Consider the following 24,141-nt stretch of genomic DNA (forward strand, 5'->3'; position numbering starts at 1 on the left):
CTGGTCACCCAAAATGAAAGTAAAAGTCACTCAGTCCTGTCTGACTCTTTGCAACCCCATGGACTGTAGCCTGCCAAGCTCCTCTGTCCATGGGATTCCCCAGGCAAGAACACTGGAGTAGACATTTCTTCCTCCAGGGGATCTTCCCAACCCAGGGGTCAAACCACAGTCTCCTGCTTTGCAGGCAGATTCTTTACTGTTTGAGCTACCAGTTCATTGTGAGTCAGGTGACAATTTTTAGTTCACAGAGCTCCAAAGGGAGGCAAAGTTCCCATTTGACCTTCAACATCCCACACACCACCACCCCAAGAGAACAGGTGGAAGAGGCAGTGAGGAAGGGAAGAGCTCGCTTGTTGGAGCATCAGTGCTGTCAATGGCAGATGCTGCCCAAACGTTATTTCCCTTTCTTCTTTCTGGCAGTCCTTAAGATCGGCATTACTACGCTGATTTTGTACATAATGAACTTGACCCAGAGATCCAAGAAACAAGTTTCAGTCAGTCAGTCAGTTCAGTCAGTTCAGTTCAGTTACTCAGTCGTGTTGACTCTTTGCGATTCCATGAATTGCAGCACGCCAGGCCTCCCTGTCCATCACCAATTCCCGGAGTTCACTCAAATTCACGTCCATCCAGTTGGTGATGCCATCCAGCTATCTCATCCTCTGTCATCCCCTTCTCCTCCTGCCCCCAATCCCACCCAGCATCAGGGTTTTTTCCAATGAGTCAACTCTTCTCATGAGGTGGCTGAAGTATTGGAGTTTCAGCCTCAGCATCAGTCCTTCCAGTGAACACCCAGGACTGGTCTCCTTTAGGATGGACTGGTTGGATCTCCTTGCAGTCCAAGGGACTCTCAAGAATCTTCTTCAACACCACAGTTCAAAAGCATCAATTCGTTGGCGCTCAGCTTTCTTCACAGTCCAACTCTCACATCCATACGTGACCACAGGAAAAACCATAGTCTTGACTAGATGGACCTTTGTTGGCAAAGTATATCTCTGCTTTTTAATATGCTATCTAGGTTGGTCAGAACTTTCCTTCCAAGGAGTAAGCGTCTTTGAATTTCATGGCTGCAGTCACCATGTGCAGTGATTTTGGAGCCCAAAAAAATAAAGTCTGACACTGTTTCCACTGTTTCCCCATCTATTTCCCATGAAGAGATGGGACCAGATGCCATGATCTTCGTTTTCTGAATGTTGAGCTTTAAGCCAGCTTTTTCACTCTCCTCTTTTACTTTCATCAGGAGGCTTTTTAGTTCCTCTTCACTTTCTGCCATAAGGGTGGTGTCATCTGCTTATCTGAGGTTATTGATATTTCTCCTGGCAATCTTGATTTCAGCTTGTGCTTCATCCAGCCCAGCGTTTCTCATGATGTACTCTACATAGAAATTAAATAAGCAGGGTGACAATCTACAGCCTTGATGTCCTTTTCCTGTTTGGAACCAGTCTGTTGTTTCCTGTAGAGTCATGCAATTAAGTAAATGGTGGAGCCTTAATCTAAGGTCTTCGGATCGATGCCCCCTCTTTCTTCTCTCTTCCTGGAACATGTGGGAGAAGAGAAAAGGGTACCAGGTGAGGCCACCTGGGATGAAGAAGGAGGCATAAGAAGTGAAGCAGAAGGCAGACACAGGCTCACCCACCAGCTTTCATTAGTGTCTGGAGGCCAGAGGGGTCCTCCTCTCCCCCACTTGCAAGGAACAGGTAGATGTCCCTTTGGATAGGACAGGAGGAAGATGGGTAGAGAAGACCTTAAGGGCCACCCAAGCAGAGTGATCAGTGGGGACTGTGGGTGCCCAGAGAAAGGGAGCCTTTCTCTTCTGGGAACTCAAGGGCAGCCTCACAGAGAGGCTCAAGATTGAGGCTGCAGGAGGAATTCAGTGAACTCGCCCCTTCAAGGGCTTTCATGTCCGTTTATCAAATGAAACTGCTCCTAGGCTTGGAGTTGGCCACTCTTCAGGAGCAGTCAATCAAGTCTTTATTTATTCATTCTGGTTTAGGATTTCACATGTCATTAATACATTTCCGTTCTTATATATCTCTATGTAACTAAACTCTATTGTGAATGAAACAAAAAAAAAAAAAAGTCCCTTTCATCGTTTAAAAAAAAAAATGCTTAAGCAGCTTTGTGTCAAGTTAAATCTAAGTTTAATATGTTATTTGAACCCATAATTTTGGCTCTGGGGAGGAAGGAATCTGGTAGCTGTGTCCTTCCTACCACAGCCGCCCCCGCAACCCCTGCCAACAAAACCCAGGAATACATTAAAGATTATACCACCCTCATGGGCTACAATTTATTCTAAATAATAAATTAAAATATCCTCTCCCATTTAGCTCTTAACATTTTCAACTGAAATCACATTTCCCAGAAGCCTCTGGGTCACAGATTCCTAGGATCTTTGAGTTAGTACAGCCAAGGGCGGTGGGATAGCATTCTCTCTTTATCTCAGCACTCCCATCTGGGCCCGTAAAGTAGGAAACTTCTCTCCTCTGTTTAGAAGTATACCAACTCTACCTTTTATGTATGTATGTATATATATATATACTTTTTTTTTTTTTTTTTGGCCGTGGTGGGTCTTAGTTATGGCATGTGAAATCTTTAGTTGTGGCATGCAGACTCTTAGTTCTGACATGTGGGATCTAGTTCCCTGACCAGGGATGGAGCCTGGGCCCCCTGCATTGAGAGCACAGAGTTTTAACCACTGGACCACCAGGGAAATCCCTTCAATTCTACCTGTTAAGGCCCTGCTTACTAAAGGAGAAGAGGTGACTGACTTCCAATTGGTGAGGTTGCCAGAGGAGGCTGAGCTCCTGGGCCCAGCAGCATCTGGGTAGTCTACTTTTGCTTGGCCTCTTTTGTGGCCAGCATTCCCAGAATCAAAGCCCATCACCCAGGCCAGCATCAGGAGGCCACATTGGAGGCCTATTTTTCTTTCTTTTTCTGGCCCACCAGTGTGAGTCACTTCTGGGTGAGTGTATCTCTCTGCAGAACCAAACATTCCCTAGGGAAACTATCCTAAAATGTCAGCCTATCAGGGGAAAGTATTACTGAGCTTGATGGTGGCCAGGAGCCAAGCCACAGTCGCCATACTTGCCTTAACAGTAAAAAAGCTGATATCTTCTGTCCTCTCTCCCTTCTTTCTGGGACTTTCTTCTCATCAGAGTTTGAACTCAGAAAATGAAGAGGGGTAAATGAGGACTGTTCCCCAAGTCTCCCAGACACAAGTGGCGCTGAAAGGGTTGCCAGGCACAGGCTTGCTCGCAAGCCAGCAGCACTGCAGGGGGAAGCCTGCTGATGGACGGGGCTCCACTGAGCTCCTCTGCGGCTTCTGACCACCAGGTGACTCTGCCCACTGGGTTTGGTTTCTGGCCTCCTGGGAAGCTACCAAAAGTCTTATTGAAAGAGTTGATGTTCTAGATCTTGATTCCTTTCCTTTCTCAACCAAAACATCCTGATCCTCATGGAAAACTCATGTCCCTCTGAAGGAAGTCACCCTTCGGCCCAACATAGACCAGAGTGAAGTTATATGTGGACTGTGATTGGTTTTCCTAAGTATCTGGAGAAGTCAGCCATGAGATTTTTATTAACTAAGCCATGAGTCTGAGGGTCACCCAGAACCTCCTTATGGCCATTTTGACAATGATAAGCCCTCTTCTCCCAATCTTACCATCTAGGAGATAAATCTGACTTAAACACCACCGTGTATAGGGTCCTGTTGGGGAAGAGAAGAGCTTCTCTGCTTACACTGCTTACAGTCCAGCTCCAGAGACGGTACCCATGCACACAAAAGAGCTGGAACGAGAGGAAACAAGTGGCAAAAGCATGGATTTGAATCCTGGCTCCAGTACGTAGCAGGTGTGCGATCTGGGGCAATTTACTTAACCTCTCTGTGTCTTACTTTCCCTTTCTAAACCTCATAAGGTTTTGCTTTGAGGATTCAAAGAACTACCATTTCTAAAGCTTTTAGAACAATGCCTATCATATTATGTGAAAGTGAAAAGTGAAAGTTGCTCAGCCGTGTCCAACTCTTTGTGAACTGCATTGACTGTATGGAAGTCTCCAGGCCAGAATACTGGAGTGGGTAGCTGTTCCCTTCTCCAGGGGATCTTCCCAATCTAGCGATCAAACCCAGGCCTCCCACATTGCACGCAGATTCTTTACTAGCCAAGCCACCAGGGAAGCTCAAGAGTACTGGAATAGGTAGCCTATCCCTTCTCCAGAGGATCTTCCCGACCCAGGAATTGAACTGGGGTCTTCTGCATTGCAGGCAGATTCTTTACCTGGCTGAGCTACCAGGGAAGCCCATCATATTATAAATAGTACAAATAAGTGTTTGATTCATGGAAAGCTATATATGTGTTCAGTGACCCAGTGATGGGGTGATGGCATGCCCAAATCACTTGGGTACAGATTTGCATCTCAAGGGAGGGCCAAGCCAAGCTGACAGATGTGCCATGCATGTGGAAACATAAACCAAACCAGGTGGCAGGCTCTCCTGATCTTCTGCTGCCACCCCAAGCCTCTCTCTTCTTCTACTAACGATCATGGCATTGGCTTGGATCAGATAGGGCAGAAGCCAGAGAGCCAATTTCTTCCAGACACTTAAACAGCTGGGTCCCTATCCTTCTCCATTTCGAATCAAGGCCGTTCCGAGCTTAGCCTCATATGCACACTGATGGCAAATAATGACATTTAATGGTTTCATTCACCAGCCCTTCTGTGCATGTCAGGAAGTGAGAACCAGCATCTTCTCTCCAGGTGGCTCATGTCTGACAAAATAAGTGATAGCAAGTCCTAGAACAATTCAAAGAGAATGGTACCTTTTTGTCCCAATACCTAGAGTCACAGGATCACTTAATCAGAAGAATCTTAGAGATCTGGTCTACCCCCTGTATTCTGTGTTCAAGGAGATCATAGCCAAGAGAGATGAGGTGATTTAATCCACTTCTTGGAAAAGAATGAAACCAGAGCCTGGGTTTTCTGATTCTTGATGGAGTTGTCTTTCCATGAAGCTATATCCTGGTCGGTAGCAGGTCTTCTCCCAGGAAGCTGGTGCAGGCTGACCCTGGGGGACCTCTGGGTGGGCCAGGAGAGTCTCATGATGACCAAGACAGTGACTCAAACATAATGAAAGATCAGTTTGTACTGGGCTTCATGCTGGCCCAGGGGGTGGGAGGTGGGTGGTGAGGCGGGATGGGGGTGTGGAGATGGGGCTTTCTCTTGTATCTACTTAGGAAGATGACTGGTACAGTGGCCAGAGAAGTATAGTATCAGAGATGGCCTGCAAGAGGTTTCGTATGCCTTCAGCATTGTCCCCAGCCAGAAACCCAGGGCAAGATTGCCATCTGCTCTAGAGGTTCTCAAAGTTTGCTCTGTGGACCATTGTTGTCCACCAGAAGGCACTGGCTTAGAAAGAAAAGAGGAGGAAAGAGAAGCAGGAGCAGGAAGATGGCATGTTCTAAGTGGCCTTCTGCTTGGAAGCTCACTGTTCACAGCTTGAGAATGTTCCTTTCTGCACAGCTGTGGACGCCACTCTCAGTCTAGTTAAGAAGCCAGTTGGATCCACTAATTCTCAGCTCTGAACCAAGGCCCAGATGGATAGGAAGCTGCAAAGATTCACATTGAGAAAAAGGTGATGCTGTACTCTTGCTTCATTTCCCCTCTAGAACTCTCCTTCCTGTCCTATTTGGAAAGCTCACAGCTCACCACAGACCACCAGACTCAGATCTTCCCAACTTTTCACTCCTTGAGGTGTGGAATATCCAAGGCCAGTGGGCAAGAGTGGAGTGGGCCAGTGGTTGCTTCTCATGGAGGATGCTGTTTTTTAAGGGGACCAGTGGAAGCCATTGTGATAAATAGTTCTTGGGTGTTTCCACAGTCAAATAGTTTGAGGCTTTACAACAAAACCAGGTATTTGCTCTCTTCCTTATACCTTGGAACCTTCAGCAGATTATTTAATTTTGAATTCAGTTCAGTTTAGTTCAGTTCAGTTGCTCAGTCGTGTCCGACTCTTTGCGACCCCATGAATCGCAGCACGCCAGGCCTCCCTGTCCATCACCAACTCCCGGAGTTCACTCAGACTCATGTCCATCGAGTCCGTGATGCCATCCAGCCATCTCATCCTCGGTCGTCCCCTTCTTCTCCTGCCCCCAATCCCTCCCAGCATCAGAGTCTTTTCCAATGAGTCAACTCTTCGCATGAGGTGGCCAAAGTACTAGAGTTTCAGCTTTAGCATCATTCCTTCCAAAGAACACCCAGGGTTGATCTCCTTCAGAATGGACTGGTTGGATCTCCTTGCAGTCCAAGGGACTCTCAAGAGTCTTCTCCAACACCACAGTTCAAAAGCATCAATTCTTCGGCGCTCAGCTTTCTTCACAGTCCAACTCTCATATCCATACATGACCACTGGAAAAACCATAGCCTTGACTAGACGGACCTTTGTTGGCAAAGTAATGTCTCTGCTTTTGAATATGCTATCTAGGTTGGTCACAACTTTTATGAATTACATAATTTATGGGATTTGTAAATATGTGATTTGCATAAATATATGTAACCTCACAGCAACTTCAAGAGGTACAGGAGATACAAAAACTGAGGCTTGGCTTAAGTCAAGTGCATCTGCCTGAATTTAATCATTTTGATCACAGAATGGCTTCCTTGGGAGAAAGAATGGTGGTGATGTTTTAACAAAAGAAGAAAGAAGGGGCACTTGCCTGGTAGTCCAGTGGCTAAGACCCCTTGCTCCCAGTGCAAGGAACCCAGGTTCAACCCCTGGTCGGGGAACTAGATCCCACATGCTGCAACTAAGTCCTGGTGCAGCCAAATAAATAAATACATTAAAAAAAAAAAAAGAAGAAGAAAGAAGGGAAAGTGTTCTGTGTAGACTAAAAACAGCAAGATATAGCTCTCTCAGTCCCTTAGGCAATAGGTGTTTAATAAATGAATTTTATAATTTAGTAAATGGGATAGCTATAAATGCTGCCTTTGCATTCCAGAGAAACCAGGGTCAGAGCTTCTATAGCACTCATAAAATCTTCCCACCTTATGTCACCTAGCAATTTCCAACCCTTCTCTGAGGGCTGCTTCCTTTTACCCCTCCTGGTTGAGCACAAGCTTCGCTGCAAACCCACCAATGTCAGGATGTAACCCCTGGTGGATCTGAAACCGCTCTGAGATGCAAGATAAGCTCTCTTACCAAGATGGGACTGTATTCTGAGATCTTCCAGATCCCGTGGTTTGAGTTCCAACAAAGTGCACAAAACTAAGGGTCGTGAGTGAGCACTCTGTCTGGTCGCTGCTGAGAACAAGCGCTCCCCGGTTCGGCACTTGCCCTTCGACGGGGCCGGGAGACAATGGAGCGGGTGATGGAGATGAAAAGCGGCGAGCACAAATTTTCTTGTCCTTCAGAACAATTTTTCTTCGCCCTTACTTAAAGTTTTCCCTTTCTAATATTATACCTTACCTATAGAAAGCAATTTTAACTTCTCTAAGCTTTTCCACATTTATTATTATGGCTCTGCAAAATAATCCTGCAGAGAGGGTATTATTCGGATGCTGAATTTCTATAGAAACAAAAATGCTTCCTGAAATCCAAGGTACCCATTGAAACACAAGGTAGGGAGGCACAGACATGTGTGGGCATGCACACACGCGCACACACGCGCACACACACACACACACACACACACACTTCACCATCCACAAAATGATTTAGGAGAAGGGAGAGTGGGAGGGCCAACCATGGTATCTCTTTTATTCCCTTCTGTCTTTCCAAGTCCATATTTTCACTTAAAAGTTCCATAGCTGTTTCCTCCAGTGATATGGATTAATTGCACAGAGCCGTGTGTAATACAAAAGGAGATGTTGCTGCCCTGCCAGCTCTGGAGGAAGTTACAGTGTAGCTGAACAGAAGCTAAAACAGGGAACAAGAGAAGGTTCCTATAGCTAATCGTTGGATTGCCTGTCCCGGACGGAAAATGTTTCAAGGATTCTGAAACAAATGTGGACCGTCTCATGCCAGGCACACTCAGAGAAGACTTCTTGGGAGATTCGGGACTTAGATTGGGCCATGAAGGAAAAGGGCCAGGACAGCTGCTAGGACTCTGTGCAGACTGGTCAGAGGGTGGAAATGGCAGAGTCCAGTCTAGGAGATGAGACAGTGGTGGTCTGACCTTAGTCAGTTCCCATCCCAACATTTGAACCCACTGACACTCTCTTCCCAAGAAAGAAAAGGCTCTGTCTTGGGTGTAGAGGTCACCAGTGAACTTGTGATCAAATCTAACATACACCCAGAAGAATAAGTGTTTTGATGGGATTGAGTGGGAGTAAATATCAACACCTAGATGAGGGAGACGAGATGGAGAAGAATCCACCTGATGCCCAGCAGCTATCATTTTGCATGGCTGGGTTTAGACACCTGTTTCAGCTACCGGGTGGCCATCAAGCCTGGTAAGTAAGTAAGTGTTAGTCACTCAGTCATGCCCAACTCTTTGCGACCCCATGGACTGCTGCCCACCAGGCTCCTCTGTCCATGAGATTTTCCAGGCAAGGATGCTGGAGTGGGTTGCCATTTCCTTCTCCAGGGGATCTCCCCGACCCAGGGATTGAGCCCAGGTCTCCTATACTGCAGGCAGATTCTTTACCGACTGAGCTACAAGGGAAGCCCAAGTCTGATAACATAGCCTTATTTTATCATGTATAGTAGACATTCTGTTAATAAACCAATTATTATATCTTCACCTGTTGTATCAGAGACAGAGGAGCCTGATGGGTTAGAGTCCACAGGGTCACAAAGAGTCGGACACCACTGAAGCGATTTAGCAGGCATGTTGTATCAGATCACATGTGCTGCCAAAACAACAAAACAAAAACCACACACTGGGTAGCTTAAACAAGAGAAATTCATTTTCACACAATTCTGGAAGCTGGAAGTCCAGGATCAAGGTCTCTGAGGCTTCCCTCCTAGCCCTGCGGACGGCCTCCCTCTTGCCGCTCTTCCCGTGGTCTTCACTTGGTACATGTGGCTGTCTCGTGTCTCTTTGTCTGTCCTAATCTCTTCTTACAAAGACTCCAGCCACAATGGCTTACGCCTGGTGCTGGCACTCAGTTGCGTGCAACTCTTTTGACCCCGGGGACTGGGATTTCCCAGGCCAGAAGACTGGAGTGGGTTGCTATTTCCTTCTCTAGGTCAGCTTCCCGACCCAGGGATCGAACCCCCGTCTCCTGCAGCTCCTGCACTGGCAGGAGGATTCTTTGCTACTAGTGCCCAGATTGGCTGAAGACCCACCCTAAGAGCCTCATTTTAACTTAATTAGCTCTTCAACAGCCCTATCTCCAAATACAGTCACATTCTGAAATATTGAGGGATTAAGTCTTCAATAATTTATGAGGATACGATTCAGTCCATGACTCCTGTGTTTCCGGATTTGGTGGCTACCCTGGAGATACGGAAAAACCATGGAATGAAGCTCCAAGTCATATTATAGGAATGTAGAAACTTTTCTTTACAGCCAATGGCAACCCAGCTGAACCAGCCAGTCCCTTTCGTCTCTTGAGTTGGGGATGTGGATGACTGGGGCACCATCATGCCTGGATGGAGACCAGCCTTGCAGCGTGCAGACACAGCCCCGGGGATCCAGACGCTGCTTGCCCTGGGGGGTGTGGTGGCATTCATGCAGCGACTCTGCCCAGAGCAACTGCAGGGTGTGGAGAACGATGGATCGTTCCATCCTAACTCAGGGCCCTATCTCCTGCAGCGCGTTCTCCCTCGGAGCCTGTCACCACCCCCTGCCTCATCCCAGTGAACCCCGAAGGCACCTTGGCTGTAAAGCCCCATGTGACCTGCCTGCTGGCTGATGCTGATGCAATGGTATATAATTCAGCAGTGATTTATATTCCATGCAGGTCTGAGCAAAGCTATAAAGCGCTCTCGAGAGCCAAATGCTGCTGAGGCATTTCATCTAAGCAGAGGAAGGGTTTGTGTACATCAGCTTCCCGGGATGCAGAGCACGGTGAGAGGAGGAGGGAACCTTCTTCTGTTTGCTGATTTGCTTTTTTACGGATTTCCAGATCAGAGAGGGGCGGAAGGGGGAGGATCTTAGGGAGGACTTGGGCTGCTCCCTGACCTCCCTGACACACATGCCCACAAGGGCACATCGGCACAGACTGGGGTCAGGACAGAGGTGCTCTGAGTGCCATAGCAACAAGGTGCCCCACAGGGGTCAGGGATACACGTCACTCCTTATCCCAAGAGCAGAAAATGTCGCCCAGATGGATTTCTGGCCCTGGAAAGCTGCAGAAATTCTACTCCAGTGAAATTTTGGGTGCAACTTGGTCACAGAAGGAATAGCTATTTGGGAAAAATGCCTGTGCACACAGTATGAGACCACCCTGCATTCCTGAGAGAACCTTCACCAGGCCCTCGGTTTCCTAGGCGATGGCTTCTTGAATTAGTAAGAGCACTTCCACCGCCTGGCCCGAGGCTGCAATTTCAATGCTATTTCTCCACAGGGTCCATGGCTGTGGGGTTCTTGCTGAGGCTTCTCTGACAATCCCTGAAGGGAGCGTTCTCCTCTCTCCTCCTGTGGATGCTAAAGCAGCAGCTGCACAGGAAGCCCCATCCCAGCCGCCTTACATACCTGCAGCCACTGCTCCGAAGTGGCCTGAGCAGGAGGTGATGCCAGAGCTCTGAATATCAGCTTAAAAATACCCTAGTTATCAGCCTTCCAGGTGGTACTGGGTTCAAACCATTTGGGGGCTGCAGAATAAGTGCTCCCTGGTGACATTTCACGGTTGCAAGAGAATTAACTGCCCCAAAACGATGATCTCCCAGTCTGGCATTTCTTAACATGGCAACCCATCCAGAGATCCAAGTTTCTGTGCTTCAGGCATTAGATTTTCTGTAACTTACCAAGTGAGAAGTCCCAGGTGGCACTAGTGTTGAAGAACCCACTTGCCAATGTAGGAGACTTAAGAGACCCATGTTCAATCCCTGGGTTAGGATGATCCTCTGGAGGAGGGCATGGCAACCCACTCCAGTATTCTTGCCTAGAGAATTCTGTGGACAGAGGAGCCTGGTGGGCGACAGTCCATAGGGTCCCAAAGAATGCTCAACATTCAGAAAATGAAGATCATGGCATCCGGTCCCATCACTTCATGGGAAATAGATGGGGAAACAGTGGAAACAGTGTCAGACTTTATTTTGGGGGGCTCCAAAATCACTGCAGATGGTGACTGCAGCCATGAAATTCAAAGACACTTACTCCTTGGAAGGAAAGTTGTGACCAACCTAGATAGCATATTCAAAAGCAGAGACATTACTTTGCCAACAAAGGTCCATCTAGTCAAGGCTATGGTTTTTCCTGTGGTCATGTATAGATGTGAGAGTTGGACTGTGAAGAAGGCTGAGCGCCAAAGAATTGATGCTTTTGAACTGTGGTGTTGGAGAAGACTCTTGAGAGTCCCTTGGACTGCAAGGAGATCCAACCAGTCCATTCTGAAGGAGATCAACCCTGGGTGTTCTTTGGAAGGAATGATGCTAAAGCTGAAGCTTCAGTACTTTGGCCACCTCATGCAAAGAGTTGACTCATTGGAAAAGACTCTGATGCTGGGAGGGATTAGGGGCAGAAGGAGAAAGGGACGACTGAGGATGAGATGGCTGGATGGCATCACTGACTCGATGGACGTGAATCTGAGTGAACTCTGGGAGTTGGTGATGGACAGGGAGGCCTGGCGTGCTGTGATTCATGGGGTCGCAAAGAGTCGGACATGACTGAGCGACTGAACGGAACTGAAGCAACTTAGCACACACACGCAACTTACAAGCGAGGATTCATTGTTGTAGTCAGTGGAGTATCACTGATGGGTCCTAGGGTGCAGGGCAGGAGGGAACCTGTAGGAAGGGTGACCAGTGTGTCCCACTTAGCCCAGGTCTTTCTCATTTTAGGACCAGAACTCAGACTTCCCAGGGACACACCCTCTACCCAACAACTCCCAGACAAGCTGGGATGGTTTATCACCCTGCTAAGGAAGAAGGACTTTGAAAGAAAAAAAGTCAGAAACTTAAAGATTATGGAGGAAGCACTGGGAATCTGTGTAGCCAAGCAAGTACCTGGAACATACATGTCCCCTGGGGATTAAGACACATCTTTGCATAATGTGTGATACCACAGACTAGTATATAATCCTATGACTCAGTCATGTTCTGGTGGTGGTTCAAGTTGGAGGAGTGGGTGAAGTGGCCAGAAAGGATGTGGGGTCCAAGGAGAACTGGGGGAGCCCCAAGCCTGAGAAGACAAAGGAGGAAATAGAGAGGGACCTCGAGGGAGAGGGGACCAAGCTTGGATCGAGGGACAGCTTGGAAACGCAGAGAAGAGACAGCCTAGCAGGAAGAAGTTGTCAAACAGCCAGGAAACTAAAAGTAGGGAGAAAGCTAGAATCTGGTATCTGGCGATCAGAGAGCCATTAATTAGAGATGGCTGCACAGCGAAGGGGGTGGTGAGAAAGCTGTACTTGGTATTGAAACAGGAGTTGGCCGTCTGGACATGAAAGCTGTTTCCTCTGTCTCACCCTCACTAAGCCTTATCTGTGTCTAGAGTGGGGATGCTAAGGGGACTGGAGGCACGATGTGGTGATCCCATCCTCTCCCCTTCCAGCCAGGTGCTGGCGGGACCAGCAGACAAGAGTGACCGGGGCCAGGCCATAGGTTGCCAGGTGACATTGTGGGTGTGATTCCTGATCATGCTCCAGGTGGGGCTGGTCATCCAGGGAAGCAGATACTGTGTGTGAATCAAGAGCAAGCATTTATGTTTACAGAGGTCACCGTTACACCCCTTGGTCCTGCCTTCCCACCCGCAGGTGGAATTTGCGAGGAGGGACTCTAGAGAGGTCTGGAGGACCCATCTGTGTCAGCAAGTCTTGTTAGCACCAACTGCCAGGCTGTGGGAATCTGGGGTGGTGGTGTTCTCATCTAACTGGGCTCCCTGAACTCTGAGTCCAAATGAGTGAGAGTCTTGCTGCCGGAAGGGTAATTAGATTTCATTTCTTCTTTTGACTAGCTGCAACTGACCAGTTAGGGTCGGCCGCCTGGAGGGCATGGCTGAGTAAGAGTCTGAGGCCCCTTCCAGGACCAGCAGGAATGAGGGTTGAGATTGATTAGCTATTTCTGCCAAAGGCATGGACTTGAAACTAATAGAAAGGACATTGAACTTTGCTGTCCAAAGCACAGTTCCTATAATGACAGACCTTACAGGCCCCTTGTGAATGGACAAGGTTAGTCCTTTTCAAAAATGTTTAGATCAAATGAAACTTCACATGGAAACAGATCAGAGCAGGGCTCGTCCTGGCCAAAGGGAGGAGAGAGGGCTGGGAGTCTCTTTTACTCCCTCTTGCTTCCCAGGGGCAGCTCCAGAGGCACTGCCGTGGCATGTGGTTTGAAAATCCCTGGAGGAGGGACTGCTTTAGGAGAGGGCCAGAGAGGGTCTCTCTGAGAGGATGGAACTGGAGTTGAGACCCCAGAAGATCTCAAGAAGAACGCCATTTTAGTGAGAGAACAGCAAGGGCACAGGCCCTGGGGTGAGGACAGGCTTAGCCTGTTTGAGTCACAGAATGTTTTCTCCTGTGACCGGTGTACTGGGACTCTGGGGGGTCAAGCTGAGAGATGAGGTCAAGGAGGTAGGAAGCATCCACCCAGGTGAGGCCATACAGGCAGGGTAAAGAGGTGGGATTTAAATTTTTTTATATATGGCTGGAAGAAGAAGGTGGGGCATCACTGATCTGCTACAGAGGTTCAGTGGGAAGTGATGAAAACCTGGCAGGAAGGACGGCGGTGAGCATTTCAGAAGTCAGAGGTGTGATGGGAATGGGATGCAGACATGCCTTCTCAACTCAGGCTTAGAGACCAGGACCCTGGGGCCCTGGGACTGAAGGAAGGATGCTCTCTAGGCCAGGTGAGGACCCCCTTCTGTTTACTGCCTGCAGACACCCTGCTCCTTCTTCAAGACCCTGATTCCTCTGGGAAACCTCCCCTGGCCTAGCATAGTTGTCTCACCATTTACTTCTGGGTATATTTCCTTCTTTTCCTAAAGATGACTCAATATAGGAGGGAACTTCTAGCTATCTGCTCCAGCTCCCGATTTACCAATGAGGGTACCAACTGTTCAGAGCGGATGCTAAACTCAGGCCCTTTAATCCCCCGTCTGGCACTATTTCCACTTCATCCTCAGCTTTTCATTTACGTCTGTCTCCTATCCCCAACGAGATTATAAGATTTTTTTTTCATCATCTTTTTATTTTAGATTTAATTAAGAATTCTCAAGAACAGCGATCCTATCTTATTCTCCCTTTTATCCCTCTAACATCTAGCATAATGCTTGGTACAAACAGAGAAGTTCAACAGATGTTTGCTGATCGGCTGTCGGGCACACCGTGGGGCCTGCAGCCTCAGGAATGTTCCCCTCCTTCCGCCTCATCGCAGCTAACCTGCCTTCCCCAGGCTTGACGTCCCTTAGATCTGGCAGCTGCACTTCTGCTGTCCCTCCTTACCTGGCCAGTGTCGCAGCCAGCTCTGGGTACACAGTGGAGCCTTGCTCCCAAGGGAAGGGCTCGGCTAGTTCTTTTCACTTAATTGGTAACTGTGACTGTAATTAGTCTTAAAGTCTGATTGGAATTAGGCTCACACCCCAAGACATGGGGGAAATTATTGAGAAAATGTGACCACGCATTAGAACGTTTGCCTTTCTTGGATCCTCACTAATCAGTCAGAAAGTGCTCCTGAGAAATAAGATAACCCAGGCTGGAGCCCGCTCCTTGTGTGAGAGGAAGGTTTCATTATTTACCCAAAGCACCAGTGTGTTTGGGTGAATGGAAAGAGGCTGTGATCCCCAGTGCTGTAACATCTGTGTGTGTGTGTGTGTGTGTGTGTGTGTTTCAGTTGCTCAGTCATGTCCAACTGTTTGCAAGCCCATGGAGTGTAGCCTGCCAGGCTCCTCTGTCCATGGGATTCTCCAGGCAAGAATACCGGCGTGGGTTGCCATTCTCTTCTCCAGGGGATCTTGCCCACCCAATGATTGAACCTGGGTCTCCTACATTGCAGGCAGATTCTTTACCTTCTGAGCCACCAGGGAAGCACTCGCCCTTTATTTGAGGTGTGTTTTCTAGCAGAGACATTTAGAATCTCTCTGAGTTTCCCAGAGAACCCCAGGGAGTTGGTGTGCTGGCGGCGGGGGGTGGAAGTTCTATACCGCACCCTCCCCAGCTGGTCGCAGGCCCACAGGTCTGAGAGTTGGACTTGTCACCTTAGGACACTGAGTCTGGCAGGTCCTTGCCCACCTGGGCCTGTTAGCCCACAGACACTCTGGGGCTCCATCAAAGTACATTGTTATCTCAGCTATCAGAATAGCAGCGGCAACATGTCCTGCGTTCAGTCCGTTAACCGAGGACCCACCAGGTGCCTACTTGGTTGTATTTCCAGTTATTAAGGCACATCTTTCCAAACTTGAATTTAGAATTGCAGAAGCACATAAAAATATAATTTCTCACCCGTGTCTGTGGGGGCTGACAGATCCTTCCCCACCTCTTCCCATTTTGTCACACAGGACTTCTCCACAGGTTGCACAGATGACCTGCGTAATGGACCATCTTGAGTGAGAGCCCGCAGTTTTTTCCCACCTATGGGAATATTGACAAAAGCTAACAAACCACAGAAATTTTTAAAGGTTGCCAAGTCACAGAACAACTGACATGACGTGAAGGCAGGAAGATACCCCAACTAATCCTATTAACATAGCAATAAGATGTAGGTAAGCCTGGTGGGCTACTGTCTATGGGGTCGCACAGAGTTGGACACGACTGAAGTGACTTAGCAGCTTAGCAATAAGATGTATGTTATCAACAAAATGGGCCATGTCCAATTGGTAGGTAATTAGGTCTATGTGGCAATTAAGTCATTAGGTCTTGATTTATCAACCACATTCTTTCTGTCCTGTCCAGTCTGCTTGCAGTTGTTGTTGTTAAGTTGCTAAGTCATGTCTGCCTCTTTGCGACCCTATGGACTGCAGCATGCCAGGCTCCTCTGTCCTCCTGTATCTCCTGGAGCTTGCTCAAACTCATGTCCATTGAGTCCGTGATGCCATCCAACCATCTCATCCTCTGTTGTCCGCTTCTCCTCCTGCCCTCAATCTTTCCCAGCATCAGGATCTTTTCCAATGAGTTGGCTCTTCACATGAGGTGACCAAAGTTTTGGAGCTCCAGCATTGGTCCTTCCAATGAATATTCAGGGATTAATTTCCTTTAGGATTGACTGGTTCGATCTCCCTGGAGTCCAAGGGACTCTCAAGAGTCTTTTCCAGCACCACAATTCAAAAGCATCAATTCTTTGGCGCTCAGCTTTCTTTATGGTCCAACTCTCACATCTGTACAGGACTACTGGAAAAACCATAGCTTTGACTATACAGACCTTTGTTGGCAAAGTAATATCTCTGCTTTTTAATATGCTGTCTAGGTTGGTCATAGCTTTTCTTCCAAGGAGCAAGCATCTTTTAATTTCATGTCTGTGGTTACAATCTGCAGTGATTTTGGAGCCCAAGAAAACAAAATCTGCCATAGTTTCCACTTTTCCCCCATGTATTTGCCATGAAGTAATGGAACTGGATACCATGATCTTAACCTTTTGAATGTTGAGTTTTAAGCCACCTGTTTCACTCTCCTTTCACCTTCATCAAGAGACTCTTTAGTTCCTCTTTGCCTTCTGCCATTAGAGTGGTATCATCTGTGAATCTGAGGTTGTTGGTATTTCTCCCAGCAATCTTGATTCCAGTTTGTGATTCATCCAGCCCAGCATTCTGAATGATGTACTCTGCATACAAGTCATATAACCAGGGTGACAATATATAGCCTCAATATACTCCTGTCCCAATTTTTAATCAGTCTGTTGTTCCATGTCCAGTTCTAACTGTTGCTTCTTTATCTGCATACAGGTTTTTCAGGAGGCAGGTAAGGTGGTCTGGTATTCCCATCTCTGCTTGCAGAACACCCTTAAAATAGTGTCCCTCAAGTTTTACCAGCTACTGGCAACTTGCGAAGATCATAAGGTCAAGATCAATTTTCTTGAGGTCGACCTTCTCTCCCAGAACAGATCACTGGACTTAATCAGCAGGACTACGCCCCATTTGATGAGAAGAAACGTCTCCCTTTTGTAAAGTATCCTGTGTAGGTACAGTTTATAGAGAGCTCTTGGGTGACTTCAGTCACATCCAGAGCTTCGATTTACAAGATGTTGACTCAGTCCATGTCTCTAGCTCAGAAATTTCCACCAGGCCCCAAACCCGTGGTCCCAAGAGCCTCACCATCCCAAGGGCAGCTCAGATTTGAACTCGGCAGGCACACACACTCATACACACACATGCAGTCTCTCTCTCTCCCCCACTTCTTTTCCTAAATCTAAATTTTAATAAACAACGTCATGCACACCAGGTTTCTAAACCAGAAATTGAATGCGTACTTGAGGCCCAAGTATTCAAGAATTTGGATTCTTGAAAACTGGTGTCAAAATGGAGCCTTCTCCAGCTCTGGCTCTCCCAGCCCATCGCTGTCTCCTTCCCTCACCCCCTCTGCTTCTTCCCTCACCTGGATCCATGTCTCAAGGTTATACACAGAACCTCTGCCTCACACAGGGTCTTCTCGCTAGGCTGGTCAACAGAAATCACCTGAGGAACTTTTGGAAAGGAAAGCGCCCCATCCTGGCCCTCAAGATTCTGATTCAGAGGTTCTGGGGTGAGATGTAATCCACTCTGGGCACCCACTTAGAATTCTGCCTGAACCCCAGGGCAGAGCAGGAGGGACCCTGGGTGCTTTGTAACCCCCCAAGTTTGGGACCATTGTTTTTCTAAGGAGTGATGGTACCATATGTGTTTGTACATGATGGCTGTTGCTACACAGACAAACACATACACCTACATGCTTCCCACACACACAGTTTCATTTACGCCAAGTCCCCTCTGACGCATTGCTTTGCTTTTAGCTGCCTCTACCAACCGTCCTCCACTAAACAGCAAATCAGTCCTGGCCTGTGCCTTCCTCCTTTCTCCTCTTGACACAGCAGGGTCCTCCCTGGACTCCCTGCCTCTACACTGCCCTCTGCTCTGCTCCTGACTTAGTGACCTTTGGAAACACAGATCACCCCCACTAAAGTGCTTGGGCCCCTGCAGTACTATCAGCCCCAGCTAGCCTTCCCAAACGTTGCGTATTTCTTCAAGCTTTTACTGTCCCATCTGCAGTGACAGAGAAAACAAGACACAGGGAATATCAAGAAAAGCTCTTGAACTCATTTTCGGTACATCACATCTCTGTTGGCTAAAAGTGGGCTTAGGATTCTCTTTGATAACGTTCTGTTTCTTGTAGCAGCCTTCTCGCTGGAGGTTAATATGAGTAATGGCTTTCTTGTTTGTTTTTGTTTTTCTTGAGTTTTTTTGGTTGGTTTGTTTTGTCTTCTGTTTGGCTGTGTCAAGTCTTAGTTGCAGCATATGGGATCTTTAGTTGGGGCCTGTGGGATCTAGTTCCCTGACCAGGGATTGAATGCAGGCCCCCTGCATTGGGAGTGTGGAGTGTTAGCCATTAGACCATGAGGAAAGTTCCTAAGCAATATGTTTTGGTTTTGTTTTAAGGAGCATCATAAAATAAGTTTGTGAAATACCTCGTAAGACTAAGTTGGGCAGGTTAACTCACTTGACTGTGGATTATGCATCTTCGTGGGTGAGAAGTCACGTACAAAGTTTCCCAGAGTTCCTGCCTCTGCTTCGTCATAAAGCAGTTTTCTCCTAGGCTTGGTGTTCCACGGAAAACACTTTGGTGAATGTTGTCTTACGGGAAAAGGCTTCCAAGATTTGGACGACTGGTTGGTAAACGGATTAGAGGAAAACCCAATGTTGTATAAGACGTTGTATGTGGAAAAGAAAGGAATAAAGATGTTTTCTCTCTAAAGAAGTAGAGAAGGGGGTGTTTTCTGCATCTCCAAAGAAAGACAATGAATTTTAAATGCTTTTGAAAAATGAACTGAATGCTCTTCTGCTTTACTTCACCCTACACAAAGTGGCCTGTGATTAGGATTAGTTAGGATTCTCCCAAAAGAGAGACGTCCTGAGTTTGTCCAAAACCAGGCAGTTATCAGAGCGTGAGGCAGCCTTGATACTATTCCCCTCTCCGTGAATGTTTCCAAATATCGATCTCGTCAGCAGGTTACCCTTAACCTGCATCTTTTCATTTTTCTTATTCAAGAAAATTAAAAAATGTAATAAACTTCCCTTCTCTCTCTCTTCCTCTCCTTCCCCTCACCTTCTCTGCTGCCCGCCTCCCCCCCGCCCCGTGTCTCCCCTCCCCCTCCAGGAACTTTCTGCATCATCTCACTGTGCACCTGTGTGGCCGGGATCAACTTTGAGCTGTCACGTTACCCCCGCTACCTGTACGGACTCCCCGACGACATCAGCCATGGCTACGGATGGTCCATGTTCTGTGCGTGGGGGGGCCTGGGCCTCACTCTGATCTCGGGATTCTTCTGTACCTTGGCCCCTTCTGTCCAACCTGTCCCGAGGACCAACTGCCCCAAATCCAGACCCGAGAACGGGACAGTGTGCTAAAACAAGCAGCCCATACTCACACCCACACACATATATATATATAAATATATATATAATATACATATATATGACAAAGCTCAATCAAGACAATGCCAGTGCCAAGGCAGAGTGGGGGTCGGCTCAGGCACCCACACCTCGCCGGACTCTGTGTCGCCTCATCACCGAGATGGGGGAAGGCGTTCCCCTCACGTGGCTCTTCCATCGATCCGTAACTTCTGACTCCGTGGTTTCTTGAGGACAGCGTGAGCATCACCCCTCAAAGACAGGGTCCCAATTCCCACCACTCGCAAGGACGGGGGCATGGAGCGGGGGAGGCTGGGAAGAGATGGTGCCTGTGGTCCAGGGTGGCACAGATGTAGACAAGAAAATGCCCTCCCCTGAGCTGACAGGACGGGACACCACCCCAACCCCGATCATATCGCAGAGAAACAATGCCCTTAGTTCACAGAATGTAGCCAGCTCTTCGAGGCCATTTCCAGAACCATTTTCTTCTGCTCTTCCTGTTCTGATTTCCTTCCTGGCCGACCAGCGACACACCAGAAAGTGGAAGAGAAAACACACCAAAAGGAAGTTTTCTCTCTGCTGCCAAACTTTTGGATGAAGTTCCGGAGGTGGGAATGGGGAGAGAACGCCGTGCTGAGAGGCAAGACCCACATCAATGAAAGGACACTTCCGTGGATGCTCAGAAAGCCCAGTCTTACCTTCCAGCTGCCTTACACCCAGTTAAACAAGAGGCCGCCCTGCCCTGAACCCAACCTGCGCTCCCTGGGCAGATCGGAGCCTTGGAGTAACCTCTGGTGTGTGTGTATGCGTGCATGTATGTGTGCAACAACTTTGGATGGTTTCCTTTTTTTACTTTTCACCTTTTAAAAATACTGCTGGATCATGACTGTTGTCTATCATTTGTGGTGGTTTCCTGGCCCAGGATGGAGGCCCCAGGAACAAGGTGGGCCTCTATGGGGGCCAGTTCTGCAGCCTGACATCCCTGCTGTGTGTGTGCGCGTCTTTGTTTTCTGAGTGTGGGATTTCTATCATTTGTGTTGCATTTTTCTATTATTTTTAGTGCAGCTGAAATTCCCCGAGGGCAGAACCAAGAACGCAAGCACTGGGCAGAGGACCTGTGGTGCTGCACATCCCGGGGCTGGGATGCCACGGGACTTGGCCCCTAACTTTGGAAGTTCAAGACACATCTGGGCACACAAGCCGTGAGCAAAGAAGGGAGCACAGATCAAGAGGGAGAAGGGGAGTGGCCTCAGTTACCACTGGATAAAGTCCGTACACCAAACGAGACCTTTCCCTCCCCATCATGGAAGCTGTCCTTTGTCACTGGACATCCACCCCTTTGCTAGGGGCGACCTCTGTACAGACGAGAGAAAATGGGTCCCATGCAGAGAGAGCCGCCATGTCTCATGGGCTCCAATTTGTATGATATTGTGTAAATTCACAGAGAACTCTTGACTCTTGCCATCTTCGTCCTTTCCCTCTTGATATTCAAGGCCATGAATCCCCAAATCACCATTGTGATGGCTAGCATCCAAGCAGAGGTGGCCTCGGTCCAGACCAGTGTCCCAGGCTTGGTGGAGCACGTTGGCACTGCAGGTGTTGGCGAGCTGTGATGTCGGCCAGAGGGTTGTGAAAGCTATGGGGACGGGATCTGCTGGCAGGAGTGGGCAGCAGCAGCCAGTGGTCACCTCGGTGACCCCACAGGGGCCGAGCAGCCCTGGGAGGCAAAGAGTGAATTCCCTGAGCAGTCCAGCCATGGGTCCACTGCATAGCCGAGGATTCAGTTGTTTCATAACTGAATGTGCTCTGGGCACTTTGCCTCTCACTCAGCAGCCTTCCCCCCAGCCGTGCCCTCTGTTTCATCTCCCTGTCTTCTGCCCCATCTCCTCTCCAGCTCCCCCCTTCCCCCACCTATGAACCATTTCCCTTCTCACTTTTCCACCCACCAGGCTCTAAGTCCTGCCTCTCTCCTCATCTGCTCTAATTGACTGTGTGTGTATGTGTGTGTGCAATTTGCGTCCAAATAGGGCATCTGACATGTGCGGATGGGTGTGAGTGTGGGTCTCTGTGTGTGTGTATCTCTGGTGCATTTTGTGTACATTTGTGTCAATGCACACCTGGACACAGATCTGGGTGTACTACTCAAGACTTCCTTGCTAGCGACACAGGTCAGCTTCCTCACAAAGGCTCACGTGTGAGTGCCCTGTGCGTGGGGTGCTGGGAGACGACCCGGCGGGAAATGCTGTTAGCTCCCAATTGTACCTCTAAGGATGACTTTTAAAAACAGAGGATTTATTCTATGAGAAAGGAGAGAATTTTCAGGAGAACCCAGTGTTTCGATTGTTTAGGGAATTTTTAAAAAATAATTTTCTTTGAAAAGTTCAATTTCCCGCTTCAGGGGAAAGGCATACTTGGGCTTGAGGAAAAGTAAGGGGAAGTATCTCAGATTGAGAGACCTGTGCCTCGCTTCCAGGCCTCTGGGCTGGGGTCCACCTGCAGGGAGAGGTGGGGGCCACCAGCCTTCGTTTGGGGCAGAGGGCTTGTCTGTGACCAGATCACAGGGCTTGTGACCAGATCCGAACTTCAGCTAGTTCCCAGTTGTGGAAAAATGGAGAAAGAAATTCCAAACAGGGCAATTTGTAAACAGTCACTTAAATTCTTCTTAAGTAACTTTTCTTAAGGAACCAGTACTGTTCACCAACCTGTGATTTATACCCCTTTTTTTTTTTAATCCTGTGCTTGCCAGCACTCTCTCTGACTGCTCATCTTTATTGTTGTTGTTGAGTCGCTAAGTGGTGTCCGACTCTTTGTGACCCCATGGACTGCAGCACACCAGGCTCCCCTGTCCTTCACTGTCTCCCAGAGTTTGCTCCAACTCGTGTCCACTGAGTCAGTGATGCCATCCAACCATCTCATCCTCTGTTGCCCCCTTCTCCTCCTGCCCCCAATCTTTCCCAGCATCAGGGTCTTTTCCAATGAGTCGGCTCTTCACATCAGGTCATCTTTATAACAGACCTTTAACACAGCCTGCTGCGTCCGTTTGAAGTGTCCCTGAAATGTTAGGAGAACTCCTAGGAAAGGAGGAAACCACCTGGGCTCAGCTCACCATCAGCAGAGCAGGAGCCTGGACCTGCTTTTTTGGTCATGGGGCCAGAAAGGTACAGACGCACACACTCTGGGTCTGCGTCTGCTCGGGGCCAGGAAAGGCCTGGCCACACAGACAGGATGGAAGCCCTGGGCAGGTGGCCAGTCCTGGCTGTGGGAGAACCGCCCTGATGACCTCGATCCCTCCAGCAAAAGGACTTGATCCCAGATGAAGACATACCACCCCAAGCTCCTACTGAATCTGTCATGCTGTGAGGGCTGAGGAGGAAGACCAGGAAGAGAGGAAGGAGGAGGCTCAATCTGCGAGCCTCTTTAGTTCAGACCCTGCTCACCCCAGGTCAGAGGAGGACCCAACCCTCTGGTGGGTTTCACGGTCAGCAGCCTTACCCACCAGCCCACACCCCAGATCAAGGTCGAATTCCCTACAGATGTATAGACAAAGCCTATACTGTGTATGTGTTCTGAGCTCCATGCAAGTCAGCCTTGATCCCAGGGCCTATTTCTGCTTCTGTTTCTTGCCCTATGACCCTGGGGACTCAGGAAAGTGGGGTGTCTGCCTGGAAAGGGTCCTATTTCTTTCTCTCCCCATCTTGAGGGTTTTGGTTTCTTCTTCTGTTTGCTATTCCCTTCTCTCTACTCACTTCCCCTTTCCCTCTGCATCAACTTCAATCAACTAAAGTAATTAAGGAATTTGTCTTCAGAGAGGCTCATATGCTCCAAGCAGCCCCCGTCCCCCCACCCCACTCCTTGTTTGTTGGGGCTGTAGGTTTCATGAGTTCTGTGTTTCCCTGGCATCAAAGTATGAGAAAATTTCGAGTGTACCTGTTCCGGCTTCAATCCTCCTGCAAGCCCCAGCCTTTTAAGAACTAGACCTTTTTCATTTCAGGGATCACAACGTCACAAAGACTCAGTGACTCCACCATATCAAGACAAAGCCTTCCTGCTTCACATGTCTGTATGTGGCACCCTGGGCCTTGGTGCCATTCGGGTATATTCTCTGGTTGGGAGTGAGCGGCTCCTCCTACCAATGCTTGCCTTTCCTTTGATGAGGGAAGAAGGTGCCCTGAGACTCTGAGTCTGGGCTGTACATCTTAACATTCACCCACAGTCACGATGAGAGGTCCGAGATTAAAGAACTGCATGTAGTTGGCCTGATTTAGTGGGAGGATGGGCTGCTTAGGGCTCCAAAGCTGCCTACCTGAGTCAGATTCAGGGACGTGAGATCAAGTACATCAGCCAGAGGCATTTAGAATGGACTCTTCACCTGGATTATTCTGAACGCATTCAGTTCAGTTTAGTCATTCAGTCGTGTCTGATTCTTTGCCACCCTATGAACTGCAGAAAGCCAGGCTTCCCTGTCCATCACCAACTCCTGGAGCTTGGTCAAACTCAAGTCCATCGGGTCAGTGATGAG

General features: G+C 48.4%; 1 protein-coding gene across 1 annotated transcript in view; it reads left to right on the forward strand.

Moving 5' to 3' along the window:
- The window catches only part of TMEM178B (transmembrane protein 178B), a 401,231-nt gene extending 381,612 nt beyond the window's left edge, over window positions 1–19,619 (forward strand). Inside the window, exon 4 of the mRNA XM_052638836.1 lies at window positions 19,369–19,619. Within this exon, the coding sequence (XP_052494796.1) occupies window positions 19,369–19,619 (251 nt within the window). The remainder of the gene's footprint in view (window positions 1–19,368) is intronic.
- The last annotated feature ends 4,522 nt before the right edge of the window (window positions 19,620–24,141 follow it).

This window comes from Budorcas taxicolor, chromosome 4, assembly GCF_023091745.1.
Source record: "Budorcas taxicolor isolate Tak-1 chromosome 4, Takin1.1, whole genome shotgun sequence".
NCBI lineage: Eukaryota > Metazoa > Chordata > Mammalia > Artiodactyla > Bovidae > Budorcas > Budorcas taxicolor.